Source organism: Dipodomys spectabilis, unplaced genomic scaffold (assembly GCF_019054845.1).
Source record: "Dipodomys spectabilis isolate Male_0828 unplaced genomic scaffold, ASM1905484v1 ptg000125l, whole genome shotgun sequence".
In the NCBI taxonomy this organism is placed as follows: Eukaryota; Metazoa; Chordata; class Mammalia; order Rodentia; family Heteromyidae; genus Dipodomys; species Dipodomys spectabilis.
In genome coordinates this window covers 17,381,914-17,403,287 of record NW_024870802.1, presented here as the reverse complement: position 1 = coordinate 17,403,287, position 21,374 = coordinate 17,381,914, and the positions used below count along the sequence as shown (strand labels likewise).

The following is a 21,374-nucleotide window of genomic DNA, read 5'->3' as shown; positions in this document are numbered from 1 at the left end:
TAAAATACAAACCTACCTGCTTTCAATGTTCAGCTATGGTTAAGAAGTATTAAAGTGAACAACTTGAACATTATTTAAACATGGCATTCATTTAAAAAAATAGTTGCTATTCTAAGGTAGATGTACAGAGGGGTTACAATTACATAAGTCAAAGAAAGAGTATATTTCTTGATTCTCAGATTAGTGACACGTTGGGAAGTTTTGGAAATTAGGGTATTCTGTATTTTCTAGGAAATGTGTATTTAAACTTGTTTTTTGCTCTATTCAACACTTCCAGATGTGTTGTCACTACTGAGACTCTTCAACAAGTTGGTAGACTTGTCCATGGTTATTTCTAACTCAATGTAAAATATCTAGCATCAGTCATGCATTCTGAAAAGCCCAATATATATTGAGTACTGAGCAAAAGTTGCAGGTCCTTGACCATTATACAACAGAAAAATGGAAAGCTAAGATCTTTATTATTTTTCTTTTTCTAGTGAGGTAAGGGAGGAGGAGCATGAGTACAGAACTGTGGATGCCACATGGCTCATAGGTGGAAGAGCTCGGGTTTCAAGGAGATGTCTCATGGCCATTGCCATGCACCATGGCTTCTTGAAGAACAGTCCTGGAATTCTCTTCCCACCATTGCAGCATTGAAACTTGTTCAGTATAACTGAAGAGAAAGCCTTCGTCATGTGATTTAGTGGTGCAGTAGGAGGAGTAGTGGTGCAGCTTTTCTATTTTTCATTCACAACTAGAAAAGCTGTTATGCTGATTTTGGTCTCTTTTTAAGGAAAGGAAAATAAAACAAGATACAATGTTTGCATAAATGAACATGTCAATGTGAAAGCCTCTTGTATAACTCATTGATGCCAATAAATAATACACAGTAAAGAAGGGACAGTATAGAGAGTAATAGTTACTGAATTATGTGGTTATAATTGAGTCATCAAGGATCATAAGGACATCTAAACTCAAGTAAAATACAACCACAGGATGCAAAACTGAAAGACTCATATACTACTAAATTAACATATAATGTTCCAAAAGTAATGCTTAAGTAAAGGTATGTTTGTAAGGATATCATATTTGTTCTAAGTTGACTAGAGCAGATAGTTTTAATTTTAATTTTTGGTGGTACTGGGATTGAAACTCAGGCCTTGCACTTACAAGTGCAAAGTGCTTTAACACTTAAGACACACCTCCATCCTTGCTTTAGTTATTTATTTTAAATATAGCATTTTATATTTATGATCACTCAAGCTATCCTGGACTATAATCATCCTACCTAGCCCTCCACCAAAGCTAAAACTACAAGCACACACCCCCATGCCTGAGGCAGGGTTTTGCTATTTCTCAAGTTGGCTCATTGCAATCCTCTGAAACTTTGCTTCCTAAATGGTAGTTGCCCCTAATGGGATTACAGGCCTGAGCCACTGTACTTGGTCTCTTATCTTCCTTCGTATGGAAAATTAAGACTTGTTAAAATCCAGTTGCCTACCATTGTTTCAGCCTGATATATAGGGATTTTGAGATCTTACATAGTTATCATAACCATTTTTATTCTCTCCTTTGTCCTTGCCTGCCATTAAATTGTTTCCTTTTAATGCTTAGAAACTGAATATTAGATATTGAGGACATTGGTGAAAGTCATAAATACCAGTTAGTTGAACTGAGCCTAAAACACACATTTCCTTAGATTCTATTTGTCTTACCTTAGCTATGATGTCTACATTTCCTTTCACCAGATGAAAACATTCAGTTCAATGTGTTTACAAAAAATTCTTGACTTTGTTCTGAATCAGTGACATTCCAATAAATATACCTTTAGTTAATAATTAATAGAGTTCAGAAAAGTATGCGTTTATAACCTTTAGAGTTTGAGTGACCCCAGATGCTGGAAAGCACTTTATGTAGAAAGAGGAAGTGGTAACTGCTTGACCTACATAGCTATAGAAGAAAAAAGTATCACACCACCTTATTCTGCGTAAAACAAGCTCAGTACTTTTGATGCATCTTTTTATACCATGAGAAATAGATGCCCCTTCTTTGGTCTTCTTTCTGGTGAAATGAGGATCCCACATGACCCTTTTCCTTTTACAATGATATGAACAATCTTTGAGACCAAGTAGTCTGAATTTTATAAAAAAAAAAAAATGTTTTTTTTTTCCAGATATTGAGCACATGGTTGTTGGGTCTTTGTCTGTCTTTGGACAGACGGGGTCCAAGGAGAGGTAAGTGCAAAGTGAAGCCACTTGCCCATTCCCCAGCCTTCCTTAGCCCAGGAGACAATCAGAAGCAGCGGGGAGTCAAGTCAAGCAGGAACTCGTTTATTAACAGGGAGCATCCCCTTTTTTTTTTTTTAAATTTTATTTTATTTTATTTGAGAACATACTGTACAGAGGGGTTACAATTACATGGGCAGGATAATGCATACATTTCTTACCAAGCATTGCAGCCTCCTCCTTTGTTCACCCTTCACCTCCCTTCCCAGCCTCCCCCCTCCCCACCACCCAATCCTTCCCCCCCTCCACCCCCCACACCGACATTGTAAACCTCGTTTTTGACATGACGTTTTGTACTTCTCATTGTTGCAACAGGTCCACCTGAATCCTTAAACGACTTGTTTGTCCCCATCTCCTCCACATGTTATACTGACATCAAATATAGTGAAACCGGGGGTTACAATGTGGGGGAGGGACATACAAAGCAACAAAGAAATAATCTTATAAATGCGTTAGAAACACATGCATGAAAGAAACAAAAACATTAAAATACATATTTAAGGGTTCATTTTCCTAACATCACATTATCTGACCTTTTCTGCTTGACTCATACCTATACTAGATATTGCAAATAAGGGAAACCATGGGACCTATGTTTCTTTGGGCCTGGCTTACTTCACTTAATATAATTTTTTCCAAGCCTTTCCATTTCCTAACAAATGGGGAAATGTCATTCTTTCTGATGGAGGCATAGAATTCCATTGTGTATATATACCACAATTTCTTGATCCATTCATCTACTGAGGGGCATCTGGGTTGGTTCCATATCTTAGCTATGGTAAATAATGCTGCAATAAAGATAGTTGTTCTGGTAGCTTTAGTGTGGTCTTTTTTGTAAACATTAGGGTAAATGCCCAAAAGTGGGATTGCTGGGTCATAGGGGAGTTCTATGTGAAGTCTTTTGAGGAACCTCCATACTGCTTTCCAAAGTGGTTGAACAAGTTTACATTCCCACTAAGAATGAAGTAAGGTTCCTTTCTGTCCACATCCCCTCCAGCATCTGTTGTTGTTAGAGTTCTTGATTTTTGCTGTTCTAACTGGAGTGAGGTGATACCTCAGTGTTGTTTTGATTTGCATTTCTTTTATGGCTAGGGATGTTGAACATTTCTTCATGTGTCTATTGGCCATCCTTCTTGCTTCTTCAGAGAAGCTTCTCCTTAAGTCTTTCGCCCACTTACTTATTGGGCAGTTGTTTCTTTGAGGATTTGTTGCTGGGTGGTTTAATTTTTTGAGTTCCAAGTATATTTTAGATATGAGACCCTTGTCCGTTGTATGGCTAGTAAAGATCTTCTCCCAATCCGTGGGCTTTCTATTGATCTTGCTAGCTATGTCATTTGCCCTGCAGAAGCTCTGCAACCTTATGCAATCCCATTTGTCCAACATTTCTTGGATTTGTTGTGTTTCCGGGTCTCTATTCAGAAAATTTCGGCCTGAGCCAAGGAGACCTAGGGTTTCTCCTATTCCATCCTGTAATGTTTTCAGAGTGACTGCTTTGACTTCAAGGTCTTTGATCCATTTGGAGTTGATTCTGGTGCAGGGTGATATATAAGGATCTAGCTTTAGTTTTCTACATGTAGTTAACCAATTTTGCCAGCACCATTTACTGAAGAGGCTGTCTTTCTTCCATTCTATTGTTTTAGCTCCCTTATCTAAGATTAGATGGCTATAGGTCTGTAGGTTCATTTCTGGGTTTTCAATTCTCTTCCATTGGTCCTGAGGTCTGTTCTTATGCCAATACCAAGCTGTTTTGATTACTATGGCTTTATAGTAGAGTTTGAAATTTGGTATTGATATTCCTCCAGCAGTGTTCTTTCCGTTGAGGAGCGTTTTTGCTATTCGGGGTCTTTTTGGATTGCCTCTTCTATTTCCTTGAAGAATGAGGTTGGAATTTTGATAGGTATTGCGTTGAATTTGTAGATAGCCATGGGAAGTATTGCCATTTTCACGATGTTAATCTTTCCAATCCAGGAGCATGGGAGGTTTTGACATTTTTTAAGTTCTGTGTTGATTTCCTTTTTCAAGATTTTAAAATTTTCATCAGAGAGGTCCTTCACTTCTTTAGTTAAGTTAATTCCTAGGTATTTTATTTTTTGTGGGGCTATTACAAATGGAGTTGCTTTCCTAATTTCAGCCACACTTTTCTCATTGTTGGCATACAGAAAAGCCATTGATTTTGGGGGGTTAATTTTATAACCTACTACTTTGCCAAAGTTTTGAATCAGCTTGAGTAATTTTGGAGTGGAGTCTATGATTCTTTAAATACAAGATCATGTCATCTGCAAAGAGGGAGAGTTTTATTTCTTCTTTCCCTATTTGGATCCCCTTTATGTCTGCATCTTGTCTTATTGCTGTAGATAGGCATTCTAATACTAAATTGAAGAGAAGTGGAGAGAGTGGGCATCCTTGCCTTGTTCCTGAGTTAAGAGGAAATGGCTTTAGTTTTTCACCATTGAGTACAATGCTGGCTGTAGGCTTGTCATATACAGCCTTTATTGTATTGAGGAATGTTCCATGGATTCCTAATTTTTCCAAAACCTTCATCATAAAGGGGTGTTGGATCTTGTCGAATGCTTTTTCTGCGTCTATTGAGATAACCATGTGGTTCTTATTCTTTCTCCTGTTGATGTGATGAATAATATTAATTGATTTGCGTATATTGAACCAGCTTTGCATCCCTGAAATGAATCCTGTTTGATCGTGGTGTATGATTTTTTGGATGAATTGTTGAAGTCGGTTGGCCCAAATTTTGTTGAGAAGTTTTGCATCAGTGTTCATCAAAGAAATGGGTCTATAGTTCTCTTTCTTTGATGAGTCCATTCCTGGTTTTGGGATGAAGGTTATGATGGCTTCATAGAATGTGTTCGGTAGTGAGCTTTCTCTTTCAATTTCATTGAAGAGTTGGAGGAGAATTGGTGTGAGCTCTGCTTTGAAGGCCTTGTAAAATTCCGCTGTAAAACCATCTGGTCATGGACTTTTCTTAGCTGGGAGGTCTCTTATTGCTGTTTCTATTTCAATGCTTGATATGTGCCTGTTAAGATAGTTTAACTCATCTTGGTTTAGTTTTGGCATGTCAATATTTGCTAGGAAGAGGTCCATTTCTGTCAAGTTCTCAAACTTATTAGCATAAAGTTTTGAGAAGTATTCCCTTATAATGTTTTGAATCTTGGTTGTTTCCATGGTGATGTTTCCATTCTCATCTCTGAGTTTATTAATTTGGGTGTGTTCTCTTCTTTTTCTGATAAGATTTGCTAAGGGTCTGTCAATTTTGTTAATTTTTTCGAAGAACCAACTCTTTGTTTTGTTGATTCTTTCTATAGTTTTTTTCGATTCTAATTCATTTAATTCTGATTTAATTTTGATTATTTCTTTCCGTCTACTGGATTAGGGTTTATCTTGCTGCTCTTTTTCAAGGAGGTTTAGATGTGTCATTAAATTGTTAGTTTCAGATCTCTCCAATTTGTTGATGTAGGAGCTCAGAGTTATAAACTTGCCTGTGAGTACTGCCTTTGCTGTGTCCCAGAGAAGCTGGTAATTTGTGTGTTCGTTTTTGTTGAATAGCATGAACATTTGAATTTCCTTTCTAATCTCTTCCATGACCCACTCATGATTCAGCAGTGTGTTGCTCAGCCTCCATGTGATGCCGGACTTTCTTTGGTGGCTTTTGGTGTTGAGTTCTAATTTTATTCCCTTGTGGTCAGAGAGGATGCAAGGTATAACTTCAATGCTTCCGAATTTAGACAAGTTTGCTTTGTGGCCTAAAATGTGGTCTATTTTAGAAAATGTTCCATGTGCTGCTGAGAAAAACGTGTGTTCTGATGCTGCTGGGTGAAATGTTCCGTAGATGTCTGTTAAGTCTAGTTGATCTATGCAGCTGTTTAGATCTGCGGTTTCTCTGTTGAGTTTTTGCCGAGTTGATCTATCTAGTGGGAGAGTGGTGTGTTAAAATCCCCAACAATTAATGTCTTTGGATCTATATGGGATTTGAGGGAAAGTAGTGTTTTTTTGATAAATTTGGGTGCTCCATTGTTTGGCGAATAGATATTTAGAATTGTAATATCCTCCTGAAGGAGAGATCCTTTAATTAGTATGTAGCGACCTTCTTTATCTCTTCTCACGAATTTTAATTTGAAGTCTATTTTATCTGATATTAGGATTGCAACTCCCGCCTGTTTATGGGGGCTGTTTGCTTGGTAGATTTTGTTCCAGCCTTTAACATTGAAAATGTGTTTGTTTTTTCAGGCAAGATGTGACTCCTGCAGGCAGCAGATAGAAGGGTCTTGTTTTTTAATCCAACTAGACAGTCTATGTCGCTTAATTGGAGAGTTCAGTCCGTTAACTTTAAGAGATAGGACTGAGAGGTATTTGGGAGTTCCTGCCGTGTTATCCACCTTCTTGGGGGCTGCGAAAACTGGGTTCTTCCTATGGTTCTTGGATTCTCAGTTTGGGTGCAGTTTCGTGGCCTTTATTGTGGTCTTGTTGGTTTTCTATGTATAGGACATCTTTAAGAAGCCTTTGGTAGGGCTGGTTTGGTGGAGATGTATTGTTTCAATTTTTCTTTGCTATGGAAGGTTTTTATTTGGCCTTCAGTTATGAAGGAGAGTTTAGCTGGGTACAGTATTCTTGGTTGATAGTTGTTTGTTTTTAGGGCATGGCATACATCATTCCAGGCTCTTGCTTTGATTGTCTCTGCTGAGAAATCTGAGGTGATTCTAATTGGTTTCCCTTTATAGGTGATTAACCTTTTCTCCTTGACAGCTTTAAGGATCTTTTCCTTGGTCTGAGTTGATCCTGTGTGGATTATAATGTGATGGTGGGATGTCCTATTCTGGTCTGGTCTATTTGGGGTTCTAAAAGCTTCTTGTATCTGAATAGGCCTATCTTTTTGTATGTTTGGGAAGTTTTCTGCTAGGATCCTGTTAAACAAATTTCCTAGACCATTAACTTCTGTTTCTAGGTGTTCCTCTACACCCATTATCCTTAGATTAGGCCTTCTGATGGTGTCTTCCAGGTGTTGGATAGATCTATCATATTTCTTGGACTTGTCTTGGATGGTTGTATGTTCTTTCTCTATAATATCTAGGCTGTCTTCAATCCCTGAGATTCGATCTTCTGCATGGTCTAACCTGCTGTCAAGACTTTCTACTTTGTTTTTTTTTTTTTTTTTTATCTCTTTTCCTTCTAATTGGTCATCTTTGATGGCTTCAAACTCTGTTGAAGGTTTGTTTTAGATCTTGTATGAACTTCTTTACTTCCTTAATTTGGTGTTCAGTGTTTATTCTCAAATCACTTAGTTGATTGGTTATGGTTTCCTTGGACTCCCATTCCTTCTTTTGGGTTCCATTCAGAATTGCCTTTGTGGTCTCCCTGACTTCCTTCAGCTCTTTGTTAATGGATTCCATGAATGCCTTTGCTGATCTTTGTGTATTCTCTTCCTGCTCTCTCAATTCCTCTATTACTCTTTGATTAGCTTCCTCCTGTTCGTGGGCTTCTTGTAGTTCTCTTTGAGTGTTCTCCGCCTGCTCACACCATTCCTGCCTTTCTCTTTGAGTATTCTCAAGCTGTTCATGCAAATCCTGTATCAGTTTTTGAGTAGCTTCCTCACGCTTATGATATTCCTGTATAAACTTTTGGATTGCCTCCTTTCTTTCCCTATCACACTCATACAGAGTCCTTTGTAGGTTTCCAATCTTTTCATTTATCATGTTTGCCAGCAGTGTTTGTAGAGCTATTTGGGAACTCTCCTCTGGATTATTCATTATCTGTTCTGTCCCCTGATTATCAAGATTGGGAATTGAGATACCCGGATTTGCCATTTTTCTTGTGTTTTTCCGGCTTACTCTGCCCATTTGAGATGAAAATAGCACCAGTTTTGTGCTAGATCACTATCTTAAGGCAAGCATCAACCAAAGTCTGAATTTGCACAGTCAATAGTCTACAGATACAATCTATTTCAACAGATACATCTTTTCATCATCAAACAACTATATGTTAATGGGCTATGAACCACAAAGGAGAATTTGGAAAACCAGAAATTATTAGGGTTAGGGAGAGATGTGGGTAAAAAATAGGAATAGATTGATGTGGGGAGGCACAGGGAGAGTTAACTAAGTCCTAATCTCAAAGCAGGAAATAGGTTGGGTAGGATGAAAGTAGAGAGAGGGAGAAAAAGAAGAAAGGGAAAGGGAAAAGAAAAGAGACCAGAAAAAATAGAAAAGTAAAAATTAATAATATTATGCAAATAGAAAACAATCTATTTAGAGAAGAATGTGAACATATAGAGAGAAGGGGAGGGATATAAAGGAGATGTGAAAAACTTAAAAATAAAAATGCTTATAATATATGTATAAAGAGGTAGTACTGCTATTAAGGAATTTAAGTCTCAGAGGTTTTGAATTGAGTAATAAATTTGTGGATTAAGTGTGTACACAATAGGGGATAGAGTCTAATAGTCAACTACGGGTTTATCTGAGGATGTGCAGGCCAAGAATTAGGTCACATAAAGAAGAACAAAAGAGAGGAAAAGGTGAAAAGGATAAGAAAGGAAGAAAAAAGATCAGAAGTGCAGTAGAGCTAAACAAAAAAAACCAAAAAGATAATTAAAAAAGAAAAGAGAGAGAAAGAAAACAAAAAAGAAAGAAAAATGCACACTCACGTATCCCTAAAATCAAAATTATAAGAGGATAAAAAAGTTAATGGAAAACAATTTTTTTTCAAAAGGCAAAAATTAAAGATTAAAAAAAGTTTTAGAAAAGAAAAAACAATTTTTTTATATAAGGTACCAAAAAAAGAAGAAGAAGAAGAAAAAAAAAGTTCTTTGATTTTTTTGGGAGGGGTGGGAAAAATCCTGTATCCCCCTTGTGTCCGTAACTAGCCTCTTGTTGGAGTCTGTGGTCTGCTTGTGGTCCTGTGACTTGGTTGGTTTCTTAAGTGGGTTTGTTCGAACAGGTAGGAAAATGCTCTGCTTTACCCAGAATTTTGCGATCCTCCTCCCAGGCTAGTTCAAAGGGAGGCAGATCTGCTTTGAGTATTGCAAAAGAGGGGGATGCAGTGATGAGGCTAGGTTCTGGGTAGAGTTGAGGGCTTTCAACAAACAGTAGCTTTTCCCGGGGGCTAGTTTGTGAAAAACTCACAGAGCCCAGCCTGGAGCCATTCTCAGGGTTTCTGTTTACTGAATTTCAATTGATTGTCTAGGCTGCTAGAGGGAGAGGCAGCCTCTGGCTCTGATTACCCGGTGAAGAAAGCCACTCCTAGGGCTGGCGCCCAAGCTGGGTGACTTTTCCCTGGGTGGAGCTGAGTCTGGTAGGTCACGCCGCCTTTAAGTTCTTGTGACCTGCTAAATGACTCTAGTTTTATTCCAAGTCTTGGGTTGGAGCTAGCAGCTCCACCGAGCTTTGTCGGTATCCAAGCTGGAGATCTCCGGTGGGGGGGGGGGAGGGGGGGGGGAGTTGAAGGGGTGGCCTTCCCTCCTTTGCTCCCTGAGAAGAAGTAAGGACGTCAGGCTTCTACTCACGCCGAGTCTTGGTTCATGGGTCGTCTCTGGTCTGCGAACTGCAGGATGAAGATGTGTGCTCCTTCTGGGTTCTTGCTGGTGTTGAGTAGAACCCGCTTGCCTGCTGCATCTGGCTCTTTTGTCCCGGACTCTCTGTGGCTCAGGTATGGCTCCTGCGATCGCCGCCACGGTAGCTGCTGGCAAGAGCTCAGATGTGTCTCCTTGCCTGGATTTTCCCTCTCTGGCTTAACTCTCTGTCCTGTGATGGCACACTTGGTGTGATTCTCTGGCTTAGGACTGTTCACTGGAATGCTAAAACTGCTTTCTATGCGAGAGCTCGTTTAGACTCCAGCTTCTCCTCCGCCATCTTCCCGAAACTCTCATTTTCCTTCTTTATCCTCCCTTCTTTCCATCTTTCTTTCCTTCCTTCTCCTTTCCTTTTCTTTCTTCTTTCTCTTTCTCTTCCTTCCTTCCTTTCTTTTTAATTCTTTTCTACTATCCACTATCATTAATTATTGTTCTCTTAGGGCTTTTTTTTGCCCCAGTTTAGTGTTGGATTATTTTTACCCTATTTTGCCTCTTAAATACAGATTAGGGATACAAAACATCACGCTCAGGCACCATTTTATAATTCTTCTGTTGTTTCCTATACTTTGAGTAAAAAACTTTTATTTGTTTACACTAAAAATTCCATATTATATTTTCTATTCTTAACATTACTCTTTCAACTCCCATAGTTTAAGTGTGCTCTGCTTTTCATCTTTATTTCTTCCAACTCTTAAGTTAACCTACTTTTTCTCACTTTAGCTTTCTTTTTTGTATATATTTTTTATTGTAGCGATACTGTACAGAGAGTTTGCAGTTACATGAGTAAGGTAATGAGTACATTTCTTATGGAGCATTGTTACCCCCTCCTTTGTTTTTCCCCTACTGTCCTTTCCCTCTCCCACCTCCCCAACTCCTCCCTCCTCTCCTTGGAAGTTGTAAAGTTCGTTTTCAACATAGTGTCTTGTAAATCTCGTTGTTACAATGGGTCAACCTGTATCCTTATTTCAGCATTTTGTTATTTCCCTTCCCTTCCCCAATCAGAAAAACGTATATACAAGATGCAGGGCACCAGAGCCAAATACAGTGAAGACGGGTTATAACATGGGAGGAGATCATACAAAAGAATCGAACCAAAAAAAAAAAAAATTCACATAGAACACTTTAGCAAGATTCTTTGAATCGTTAATTGAACATAAAATGTTCCAGGTACCCACTAATTGATTACCATCCCTCTTAGTGCTGCTTTGTCTGTGTGCTTGACAGAGAGATGGGACTTGCTCTGAATCCATGAATGACCATCTCACCTAAAGCTAGCATTGCTGCCCAGAGGCCGGCCCGGAGCCAGGTCTCGCACTTGCAATGCATCACAACCAGCTGGCGGAGTACCCGGCGTCCCACTGCGTAGGCCTGCCATGCTGAATCCACACCCCGCTTCGGAGCCTTGCCACTCAAGCGCAGGGAACTCCAGTTACCTGGATCCACACTTATGTGGTCCGGAAGAAGAAGGAGAATTAGCACACAAGCACTGCGTGTGTCACCCTGTTCTCTCCGATGAACACGGCGCAGACTCAGCAAAGGGGGTGAGCAAAGCTGGTTAGACAACCATGGGGCCTACAGAACACCCAGCACCTTTTCAGGGAGCCGCTACCTGCGAGCAGAGAGCCAAGGGAAGAGAGCCGCTCTGAAGGGCTCAGGACAGGCCCGGATACGCGGGCACTTTCCACGCAGATGCCAGCTCCTTCAGCACATGCGCCACACACCTCGTTCCGGATTCCAGGAGGGCGCCCCCTTGGCCTGTGCCCTTTTGTAGAGAGACTATTTGGTTCCACTCGAGACTGGCGTATTCGCCAACAGATCACAGTTCTAATGTGCACGGTCAAAGGACTCATTCCAAGTCAAAGCAATAACAGGCCTTCCTGTGGAACACAGAAAAAGCACCGTGCAAAGAAGCGCCTCTCTCCCAGCCTTGTCCCACTGGCGGACCCAAGTCTGGTGGAAGTTGATTTGGAGTTGCCGCAGACAACTCAAAATGTAAACGATACACCACAGCCTTGCAGAGATGACCCGAACACAGCGGTTACTTTGAGAGCAGAGCATGTTCCAGAAGACTACTGTAGCCACAGCCTACTGCTAGGCCTCAGAATGGAGCATGGGGTGGGTGGGGGGTTATTAAGGTCGCTGAAGCCTCCATCTTTACAGCTGTCTGACTTACTGGAGGATTTCGGAGAGAAATCCAGGAGAGCTGGTTTCAGGGTTCCCATGGACACTCTAACGGCTACAGAAGGACATATTTGATACTTATTTGTAGAAATAAATCTGCCCATGGCATACTAGTTATGTATATTATGGTATATCTATATAATTTCTGTATATATGTGTGTATATTATTTCATATCCATTGTACATGTGCATATATTGCATACAACACACATATTATATACATATGTATGAACTGAACTGTATACTTCATTAAATAAATTATTTTCTTCTTGTAGGTCTATAACAGATTTCCTGCTCTCATTGATTATCTACAGGAAGTCATACAAACAATTCTTGAAAATGCGAACTATGCTAAAATATTTTGTTGTGGAGAAAGTGAAAGAATACAAAACGAAGCTGGATGGAAACAGCCCTTGGGACTTTCATGATAAATATGGAGCCGGTAAAGCGCTTACATCAGCTTGGTCCTTTCCTTGCTTAAGAGTTCTGTGGATCACTGGATTTTCTGTAATTACTAGAGACACTTCAAGTTTTATTACGCATGTGATTCTACATCAAGGATCCTGAAAAACATAAACTGAATTTGCTCAATAATTAGTTCATATTTCCTTTCTTTACATAAAAATCCTCACTGAGGACAAACTGATTGTACAGAGTAGATAAAATAAAAACTATTTTTAAATGAGTTATAAAACACAACATATGTTGACATTACAGTTGTGAGCCACTAGCATCTGCCTACTGAATTTAAATATTTGAAATATATCTTATCTTTAAGTAGTTGTACAAAACAAGTTCGATTTAACAAAGTAGTTTATAAACAGGATGCAGCTTATCAGTGATAGCCCCTTCAACCTTCTCACCCCAACCTACTCTTTCCCTTACTTTTCTTAGATTTGTGAGATATACAATAAAATCTGAATGGCAGTCATAAGGCTCTTGATTGTTTTTCTCAGTGTATTTGAAAGAGTTCACTGTTAGCATCCTAGACATAGAACAATTGGAAATGATGCTTCTCACTACACATTTTAACGTTTATCTCATCCAATCCCCGCTTTGCATTTGTTTGTTATGATTTCCGCTTTCATGCATAGTTTATAATCAGTGCCTTTCCAATGATTATCTTATGAATTCTTTTAAAGGCACATAGAAATTAGGATGGTTAAACATAAAAGAACAGTAGTGTTATCATCATGCATATATAGTTTCTCTTACTGAGGATTTTTGTTTCTTAATATTGCACTGATTTATTGTCCAGTGTTGTTTGTTTGTTTGGTCTAAAAGCTGACACCCTTTAGCATTCTCAGATCTGCATATGGGATTACTTTACTGTTTGTATTAGCTTAGAATATCTTAATTACTGCTATATTACAAACAAGGTAATAGATTCTTATAATCCCAGCTAATTGAGAGGTTGAGGCAGGATGATGATAAGTTTAAGGTCAGGCACAGCAAAGCTCCAGACTCATTGTCTCAAAAATAATATTCAAACAAAAGGGCTGGGGTTATGGCTCAAGTAGTAGAATACTTGCTTAGTATACAAGAGATGCTGGGTGCCTTCCTCCAAATAACCTTATTTCATAGAAATGTTATTGCTAGGTATAAAATTCTTCCTTGAAAGCTTTCCTGTCTCTATTTTAAACATATTGTGCTAACACATGCTGACTTCCACAGTTTCTAAGGGAAAGTAAGCCAGTTGTTCATATTGAGACTACTGTATGTGAGGAATTGCTTCCCTCTTGCTGCTTTTAAGTGTTTTCTTTCTCTTTCATTTTAGGCAGATTGATTAAAATATGCTGTGGTATGAATCTCTTTGGCTTTGTCTTGACTTTCATTGAATTTCCTACATGAATATCAATCATGACTTTCCGTGAATTGGAAACTTTTGAGCCATTATTTCTTGTTTTTTTGAAGAATAGAAAGAGTGGTTTAATATTTCCAGTAATTCTACTCTCTCCTCCTGAATACAAGGTAACTAGCACAAATTCAAGACTAACAGATCCTAATTGAAATGCTAAAAGACAAATATCCAGGTTAATTATCCATTTTGAAGTTCAACATTTTGAAGAGAGTTCTATGTGAAAAAAAATTGTTCAAAGACCAAACACATGTCATACTATAGAAAGAAGAACACTGAGCAGGAGCTGGTGGCTCACAACTGTAATCCTAGCTACTCAGGAGGCTGAGAGCTGAGGATCAGGGTTCAAAGCCAGCCGGGGCAGGAAAGTCCCTGAGACTCTTATCTCCAATAAACCACTAGAAAACCAGAAGTGGCAGTGTGGCTCAAGCGGTAGTGTGCTCACCTTGAGCTGAAGAGCTGAGGGATAGCACCCAAGCCTAGAGTTCAAGCCCCAGGACTGACCAAAAAAATAAAACATAAAAAAAGAAGAAAGAAATGAGCACTGATTTCTCTAGATATTTTCAATATCTGACAACATATGGTATTTTATATTGACTTTGTAACCAAACACCATATTTTTTAATAGATGTCATTTCTCTTCTGATTATTCTTTTTTGTTTGTTTGTTTTGTTTTTTGTGTCCTGTTGTGGGTCCTGAACTCTGGGCCTGGGCGCTGTCCCTCAGCTCTTCAGCTCAAGGCTAGCGCTCTGCCACTTAAACCATAGCACCACTTCTGGTTTTTTTCTTTTTGCTTATGTGGTGCTGGGGAATCGAACCCAGGGCCTCAGGCATGCAAGGCAAGCGCTCTACCACTGAGCCACCTTCCCGGCCCCGTCTTCTGATTATTCTATCCCATTATGAATTACTTCTGTTGGGAAAAGGAGCAGAAAAAAATGTTTTCATCCAAACATAAATCTGTCTGCTTGAAATACATGGTGTTCTGAATATAATAAAAATACACACAAACAGTAATCTATCTTTACCAATTTGAAAAATCATCCAATAATTACAGCACAAATACTGAGGTCTTGGGAGACACCATAAAACCAATAGAGCAGTATATTCATACATTCAGAGGTGATATTCTACCCCCAATAAAACCATTCCTTCATGCAAGGAACACTGGCAGCAAGGTAAATTGAATTATCTATAAAAATATTATGTTTCTCTTTTACTGTTGCTAAAAATTATTTTAGGCTATAATGCTGTGATAGAACGCTATCATGTTGTACATACCAAGACTTCTAAGTAGACATGCCAATCACTGATTGATTACCACCATAGAAAGTAAGACCAATTGCATCTCAGAAATTATATTATCTTAAGGGTACAAAATGCACTGTTCTGCTCTCAGCTGTCAGCAGGGTTTTGTTGAATGAAAGTTTGTTCTCTCACCACAGGCTGTGCAAAGGCCCTTCTGAGAACCTAACTAACACTTATGCTCCAGAAATATTGCTACTCAAAAGAAAAAAATGTAGTCAAATGAAATTGACTAAATTTTAATTGATGAATGAGAAATCGCATGGCTCTGTGTCCTCATATTCTGTAATTCTAGGAAAATATGGTCTATGGAACCATTCAGAAATACTTGGAATTCCCATAATCCATGGGATTTCCTTCCTATCTCTTTTTCTATTTTACTTCTCTCTCTCTCTCACTCTCTCTCTCCTCGACTTTCTATTTCTTTCTTCCTCATATTGTCACTTCTGTACATTTCTGAGTACACAGACATTCCTTCTATATTGAAATTCTCTTTCCTAATTAAAAAAGTATTTAGACAGTGCCTAATAGTTATATTTATTTTTAAAATTTTTTATTATTATCTTTAATCAGTTCTACAAAGAAGTTCCAATTCTACAAAATAGTATATGAATGCAAGATGTCTGACAATATTGTCACCCATCGCTCCTGACCTATTCCTTCTCTCCCTTAAAAAAAAAATTTGATATTAGGTGATTACATAAATTTCACATATTTCAACGTATTGTAGAATACTGATAGTTAAAATCACAAACAGGGGCTGGGAAGGTGGCTCAGTGGTAGAACGCTTGCTTTGCATTCCTGAGGCCCTGGGTTCAATTCCTCAGCACCTTATCAAGCATTGTTGCTGTCTCCTTTGTTTCCCCTTCCCATCCCTTCCCATCTCCCCCCTCACCCCTTGTACTCGCCCCCCCAAAAGTAGTAAAGTTCGTTTTTCCACATAATGATTTGTACATCTCATTGTTGCAATGGGTCTACCTCTATCCCTATATAAACGATTTGTTTTTTTCCTTCCCCTCCACAAATTATACCAATATTAAATGCAGTGAAAGCAGGCGTTATACTGTGGGGGAGGGACATACAAAGCAATAAAGAAATCATCTTATATATCTGTTAGAAACAATTGCATGAAAGCAAAAACATTTGAATACTTATCTTGGGGTTCATTTCACCTAACGTCAACTTATCTGACCTTGACCTTTTCTGCTTGTCTCAGACATATACCAGTTATTACAAATAAGGGAAACCATGGGACCTATGTTTCCTTGAGCCTGGATTACTTCACTTAATATAATTTTTTCCAAGTCTTTCCATAAAATTCTAACTTTATCAGATGTAAGTTTTATGGAAATAGACTTCTGAAATTTTATAATTCCTTCAAGTATGGCTCCTGCCTCAATAGTACCTTTCTAATGAGTCTCTGTTTTTAGAACATGTCCAAGAATGGACTTTATCTCAGACATCCTCATTAATTTCTAGGACTTCTACTTATGCATTGATTACAAGAATTCTCTTGGCGTTAGAATGAGGAAAGGTATATAGAAGTGCCACGGACCGGCTCTGAGGGGACGACGAAGGACACCTAGTGGAGGAACTGGAATAGGTGGAGAGATGGCAAACAGACAACTCACACACAAGAGGAGTGGATGCTGAGTGCGATTTAATGCAGAGGATAACAAGCTTTTATAGCAAAAGTCTCCATGAGAAAGGGCAAAAGGATACACAATCTTGCTGCAAGGCTTCATTCTTGGGTGGTCACCAGCTGGTCGCCTAATCTTGTTTTTTGGATGAGGAGTTATGACGATAGGCACTTGTTTTCGGCTTTACCTCTATTTTTAAGAAATACAATGGGTTTCAATGTTTATCACCTATTAACCATTAACCAGAGCATATGGGCAAGGTGTTGAACAGAAAGGCATGAACTCTAGTACTTCATAGTTAGTTTTGTACTTTATATGTTTTAAATCTTTTCTAAGCAATTGTGCTTAGAGAGTTCCCAATTTGTGGCCAAAAATCATGATATTCAGTATACTTAGTTAAATCTGGCCATATATCAAATTTAAGCTCATAGTGTCTTTTCTGTAACCCTTTCACATAATCGTTTACTCTTTTTTATAGAGGCCTTAACTGTCTCATAAGATCTTTCTTGTTCCTTCTTTAATAGTAAGCACCAAGGAGACCTAGATCTAGCAAGTCTCTCAGTAAATGAAAGAGAGTAATAGGAAGTTCTTTCTCCTAAGTAGTTTTCCCAACAATTGCCATCCTTATCATACACACCTGTAAAAGGCTATGGCTCTGGGGGAAGTCTCTGGGGTCCTCTAGATAATGGAGGATCCCACCATTTTCCTCTGATAAGCCATTGCCACCTTTCATCTACCAACCTTTTAGGAATCTTATTTAGCTTTTGGTCTAAATATCCCTCTACATCTTTCTTATCTACAGGATATCTATATGAATCTATTGTATATGCTTTAGAATTAAAGGAAAGTCTCCAGTAGCCATACACTCTTTCTGCTCTAGCCGTGTCTACAGCTTCTTGTACATCTCTTACAAACAATTCCTTCTGCTGAAGTGACGTCATGAAACCCTCAATACTTTTATATTTACTTATGACTTGTCTACTAGCCTCCATAAGAGGGTCTTTCAGGGTAGTACTTAACTCTGGTGAGTTAGTCATATTCTCAAGACACTCATCAGATGTTGGAGTCATCAACACTTTTAAGAAAGAGCCTTGAATAAGGGAACGTTGAGCATGAGTAAGTACAATAAGCAGCAGGAACAGTAAAAGATTAATAGGTGCTCCTATACAGCGAAGAAAAGAAAAACAGCAACACATCTTTCCCAGGGGCTTGCCAGCCTTTTCCAGGAGGTAGGCCTCTTTGAAGCCCCATTCTCAGATCTAAAAGCAGGTTTCCCATGCTAACCAGACTCCACCGGAGTAGGCGTGGCATAGAAGAACTTACCTATTATAAAAACTGGCATTTTTGGTGTAAAATTCATGTAAAATTGTATATCAACTTGTGCTGGGGCAGTTTTCCAATAATTACATTCCAGAAAATCCAGACACCAGAGGAGAATCTTGTTGCTTTTCCTACTGCTTTGTTCTCATCATTTCTCTTTGATTACAGCTGGTGGCACAGGATGCTGAATTGTGAGACATATCTGCAAATCTCTAGCAGCATCTTACCCATGTTTTCCTGAAATTCGCCTACCTGTGATGTGAGGGTGCTTTATCAGGAGTAGCAGGGAGTATCTCAGTGTTTTGTTTGTCATTTCTGTCTCAGCACCAAATAAAGCAGATGCAACTTTCAGTATGAAATCAAACTTTCATTATTAACTTCCAGTGGCTCCTTCTGATTTTCCTGCTCCTAGGATTAATATAATTATCTGATACATTATTTACCAGTAGAAGTGATTATAGTGAATCTACACCATCTTACATAAACCTGGAGAGTAAAGCACTAAGAGAAATGCACAATGTCATGGCAGGGGTGACCTTAGTTGAGTCCAAGGCTTTAGGGCTACTGTGTTGTCTCTACTCTAACTGATATGATACTGTGACTCTGTATTTGAAACCATGAAACTCACCACTCATTTAAGCCACTAATAACTATATTTTCTCTAATTTTTAATGGGTAAGAAAATTGAGTAATAGAAGTAGGAAAATTAGCCAGGCGCTGGTGGCTCACACCTTTAATTCTACCTACTCTTGAGGCTGAGATCTGAGGAGTGCAGTTTGAAGCCAGGCTGGGTGGGAAAGTCCATGAGATTCCAATTAACCACAAGAAAACTATTAATGTTGCTGTGGCTCAAGTGGAAGACTGTTTGTCTTGAGCTGAAGAGCTCAGGGACCGTGCCCAGGCCCAGAGTTCAAGCCCTATGTCCAACAACAACAATAACAACAACAACAAAACAAGTAAGAAAATTAGGGACATGGGTATTACAAGTCCAAAGCAAATTCTGCAATCATCTTTCTTATTGATGCTGTTGTTGGTCCTAGGGCTTGAACTGAGGGCCTGGGTGTGGTCATTGAGCATTTTTGCTCAAGGCTAGTGTGATACCACTTGAACCAGAATTCCACTTCCCACTTTTGCTGGTAAGTGGATATAAGAGTCTTAAAGACTTTTGTGCCCAGCCTGGCTTCAAACTTCGATCCTCAGATCTCTATCTCATGAATAGTAGAATTATAGGACTGAGCTTCTTGTTCCAATTTAATTTCTTGTATCAAAAATTTGCACATGCTAAATATTACATGTGAAAATGGTAAAAGGCAGCAAAACTTAGGAGTCACAAGGATTCAGAATGGGTTCATCAAAACAACATGGTCCAGCAGATGGGAAGCACCAAGTCAGGTTGTCTAGGGAACCTGAGAAGGAATGACTAGGAATGCATGAGTTGAAGAGACAGTAATCATGAAGACAAAAAATGTTCACATTAACTTGTCTTTGGTACGAAGGAGAGAGGATGCATAAAGCAGTGCCAAGGAATGAGAAGATGGTGTGAAACTAAGTTGTCGACAAGGTTGCAGTTTTAAATGTTGAATAAGGAAATCATTAAGTGGTTAAACTACATCATGTTCTAGCTAGTCTTGGGCCAACATTAAATCCATCACACTTTTATATTCTCCAGCTGACTTGTAATGTGTCTAATAATTTGTAATTAAGATAATTAAAATATACCAAACCTCTCAACATTTGTACTTGCTAGGAAAAGAGATATCTCCTTTGACTATATCAACTTCATGTGCTTTCTAAGCTCATCAAGTGAAACCAACTTAGGGAATATCCACTTTATGTACCTTTCTATGATCATCAAATTACAATTACTCTTAATTCTTACGGTAAAATTACTCTAGATAGTGTGCTCAAACACCAATACTAAAATTTCCATCTGTTGAAATGAATTTGAAGATTTAATAGTCACAGAGCAGATAGCCTATTATAATCAAAGCTGTATAAATGTTGAAAACAATTAATGAAAATCTAAGAGGTGGAAATGACTCCATGTCATGGACTAAAACACTCATTTCATATCATATCCTGCTATCATGCAAGAGAAATTAATACTCCTAAGATAAACAAAAGAGAGTCTGTCACGAATAGATTTATAATACAAGAAGTGCTAAGTGTAGTCAAGTTTTGAGTAGAAACTAAAACATATTGAACAACAAATCCATGCCATATGAAGAAATACATATCCTTGTTATGTATCACCATACAGATGAACAGGAATATTAATACTATAATTTTATATTCAACCTCTATTTAGTTTATATGCACTTTTTAAAGATAATACATGAGGTAATAATCATGGATGAATGCTATGGGTGCCAATATATTAAAGATGTACTTTGTGACCAAAACAACGGAAGTAGGATGTAATTGGAAGAGAGAAGGATTAAATGTGTAGTCAGAAGCTAATTTGCTGTAATTTCACACTAGACTGACATATGTTAGTTACAGTAATCCCCATGGTACCCAATAAGGAATCAACTATGTTTAGTTGATTGCAGCGCATTATAGATTATATATACACCTATAATCTATGCATTATCTATGTTTATTGAACATATATGCTACATATATATTAGGTATATATTCATGTGAATACATCATAATGAAACCCACTGAAATTTATATACAAAGAGAGAAGAGGGATTAGGAAACATAATAGAAGAGGTGAAATTGACTGAAATACATTATGTGCATCTATAAAATATCACAATAAATCATTGTACAAGATGATAAATTTGTGAAAAGTATACCAATATAATACCGATATACATATATTTTAAATACTACAATGTAAAAATACTTTTAGAGGATGATGAACCATGACCAGTTAAGGATCTTACCAGGATTATTTCCTCAAGGCCAATTCTACCTCTCAGAACATGCAGGACATGCACACTGATTAGGTCTTCTATTCTAGACAATGTGTAAAAATGACACACATCTTTATATAATGACACAATTGTTTGCATGGCAATTGTTTTTATTTCACCTCCCCTCAGATTCTGCTTCTCCTTAATTAGATTTTTTTTGTCGATTGTAGGGCCTGAAGTCTGGGCCTGGACACTGTCCCTCAGCTCTTCAGCTCAAGGCTAACACTCTACCACTTGAGCCACAGCCCCACATCCAGCCTCTTCTGATTATGTGGTGCTGAGGGAGGAATCAAACCCAGGGACTCA

The 21,374-nt window shown here is 38.4% G+C and overlaps 1 protein-coding gene across 1 annotated transcript in view; it reads right to left on the bottom strand.

The window, feature by feature from the left end:
- LOC122115857 (cytochrome P450 2C15-like) overlaps window positions 1-11,218 on the bottom strand; it is a 30,379-nt gene extending 19,161 nt beyond the window's left edge. Inside the window, exon 1 of the mRNA XM_042689427.1 lies at window positions 11,109-11,218. Coding sequence (XP_042545361.1) covers window positions 11,109-11,218 — 110 coding nt within the window. The remainder of the gene's footprint in view (window positions 1-11,108) is intronic.
- Window positions 11,219-21,374: the final 10,156 nt, after the last annotated feature.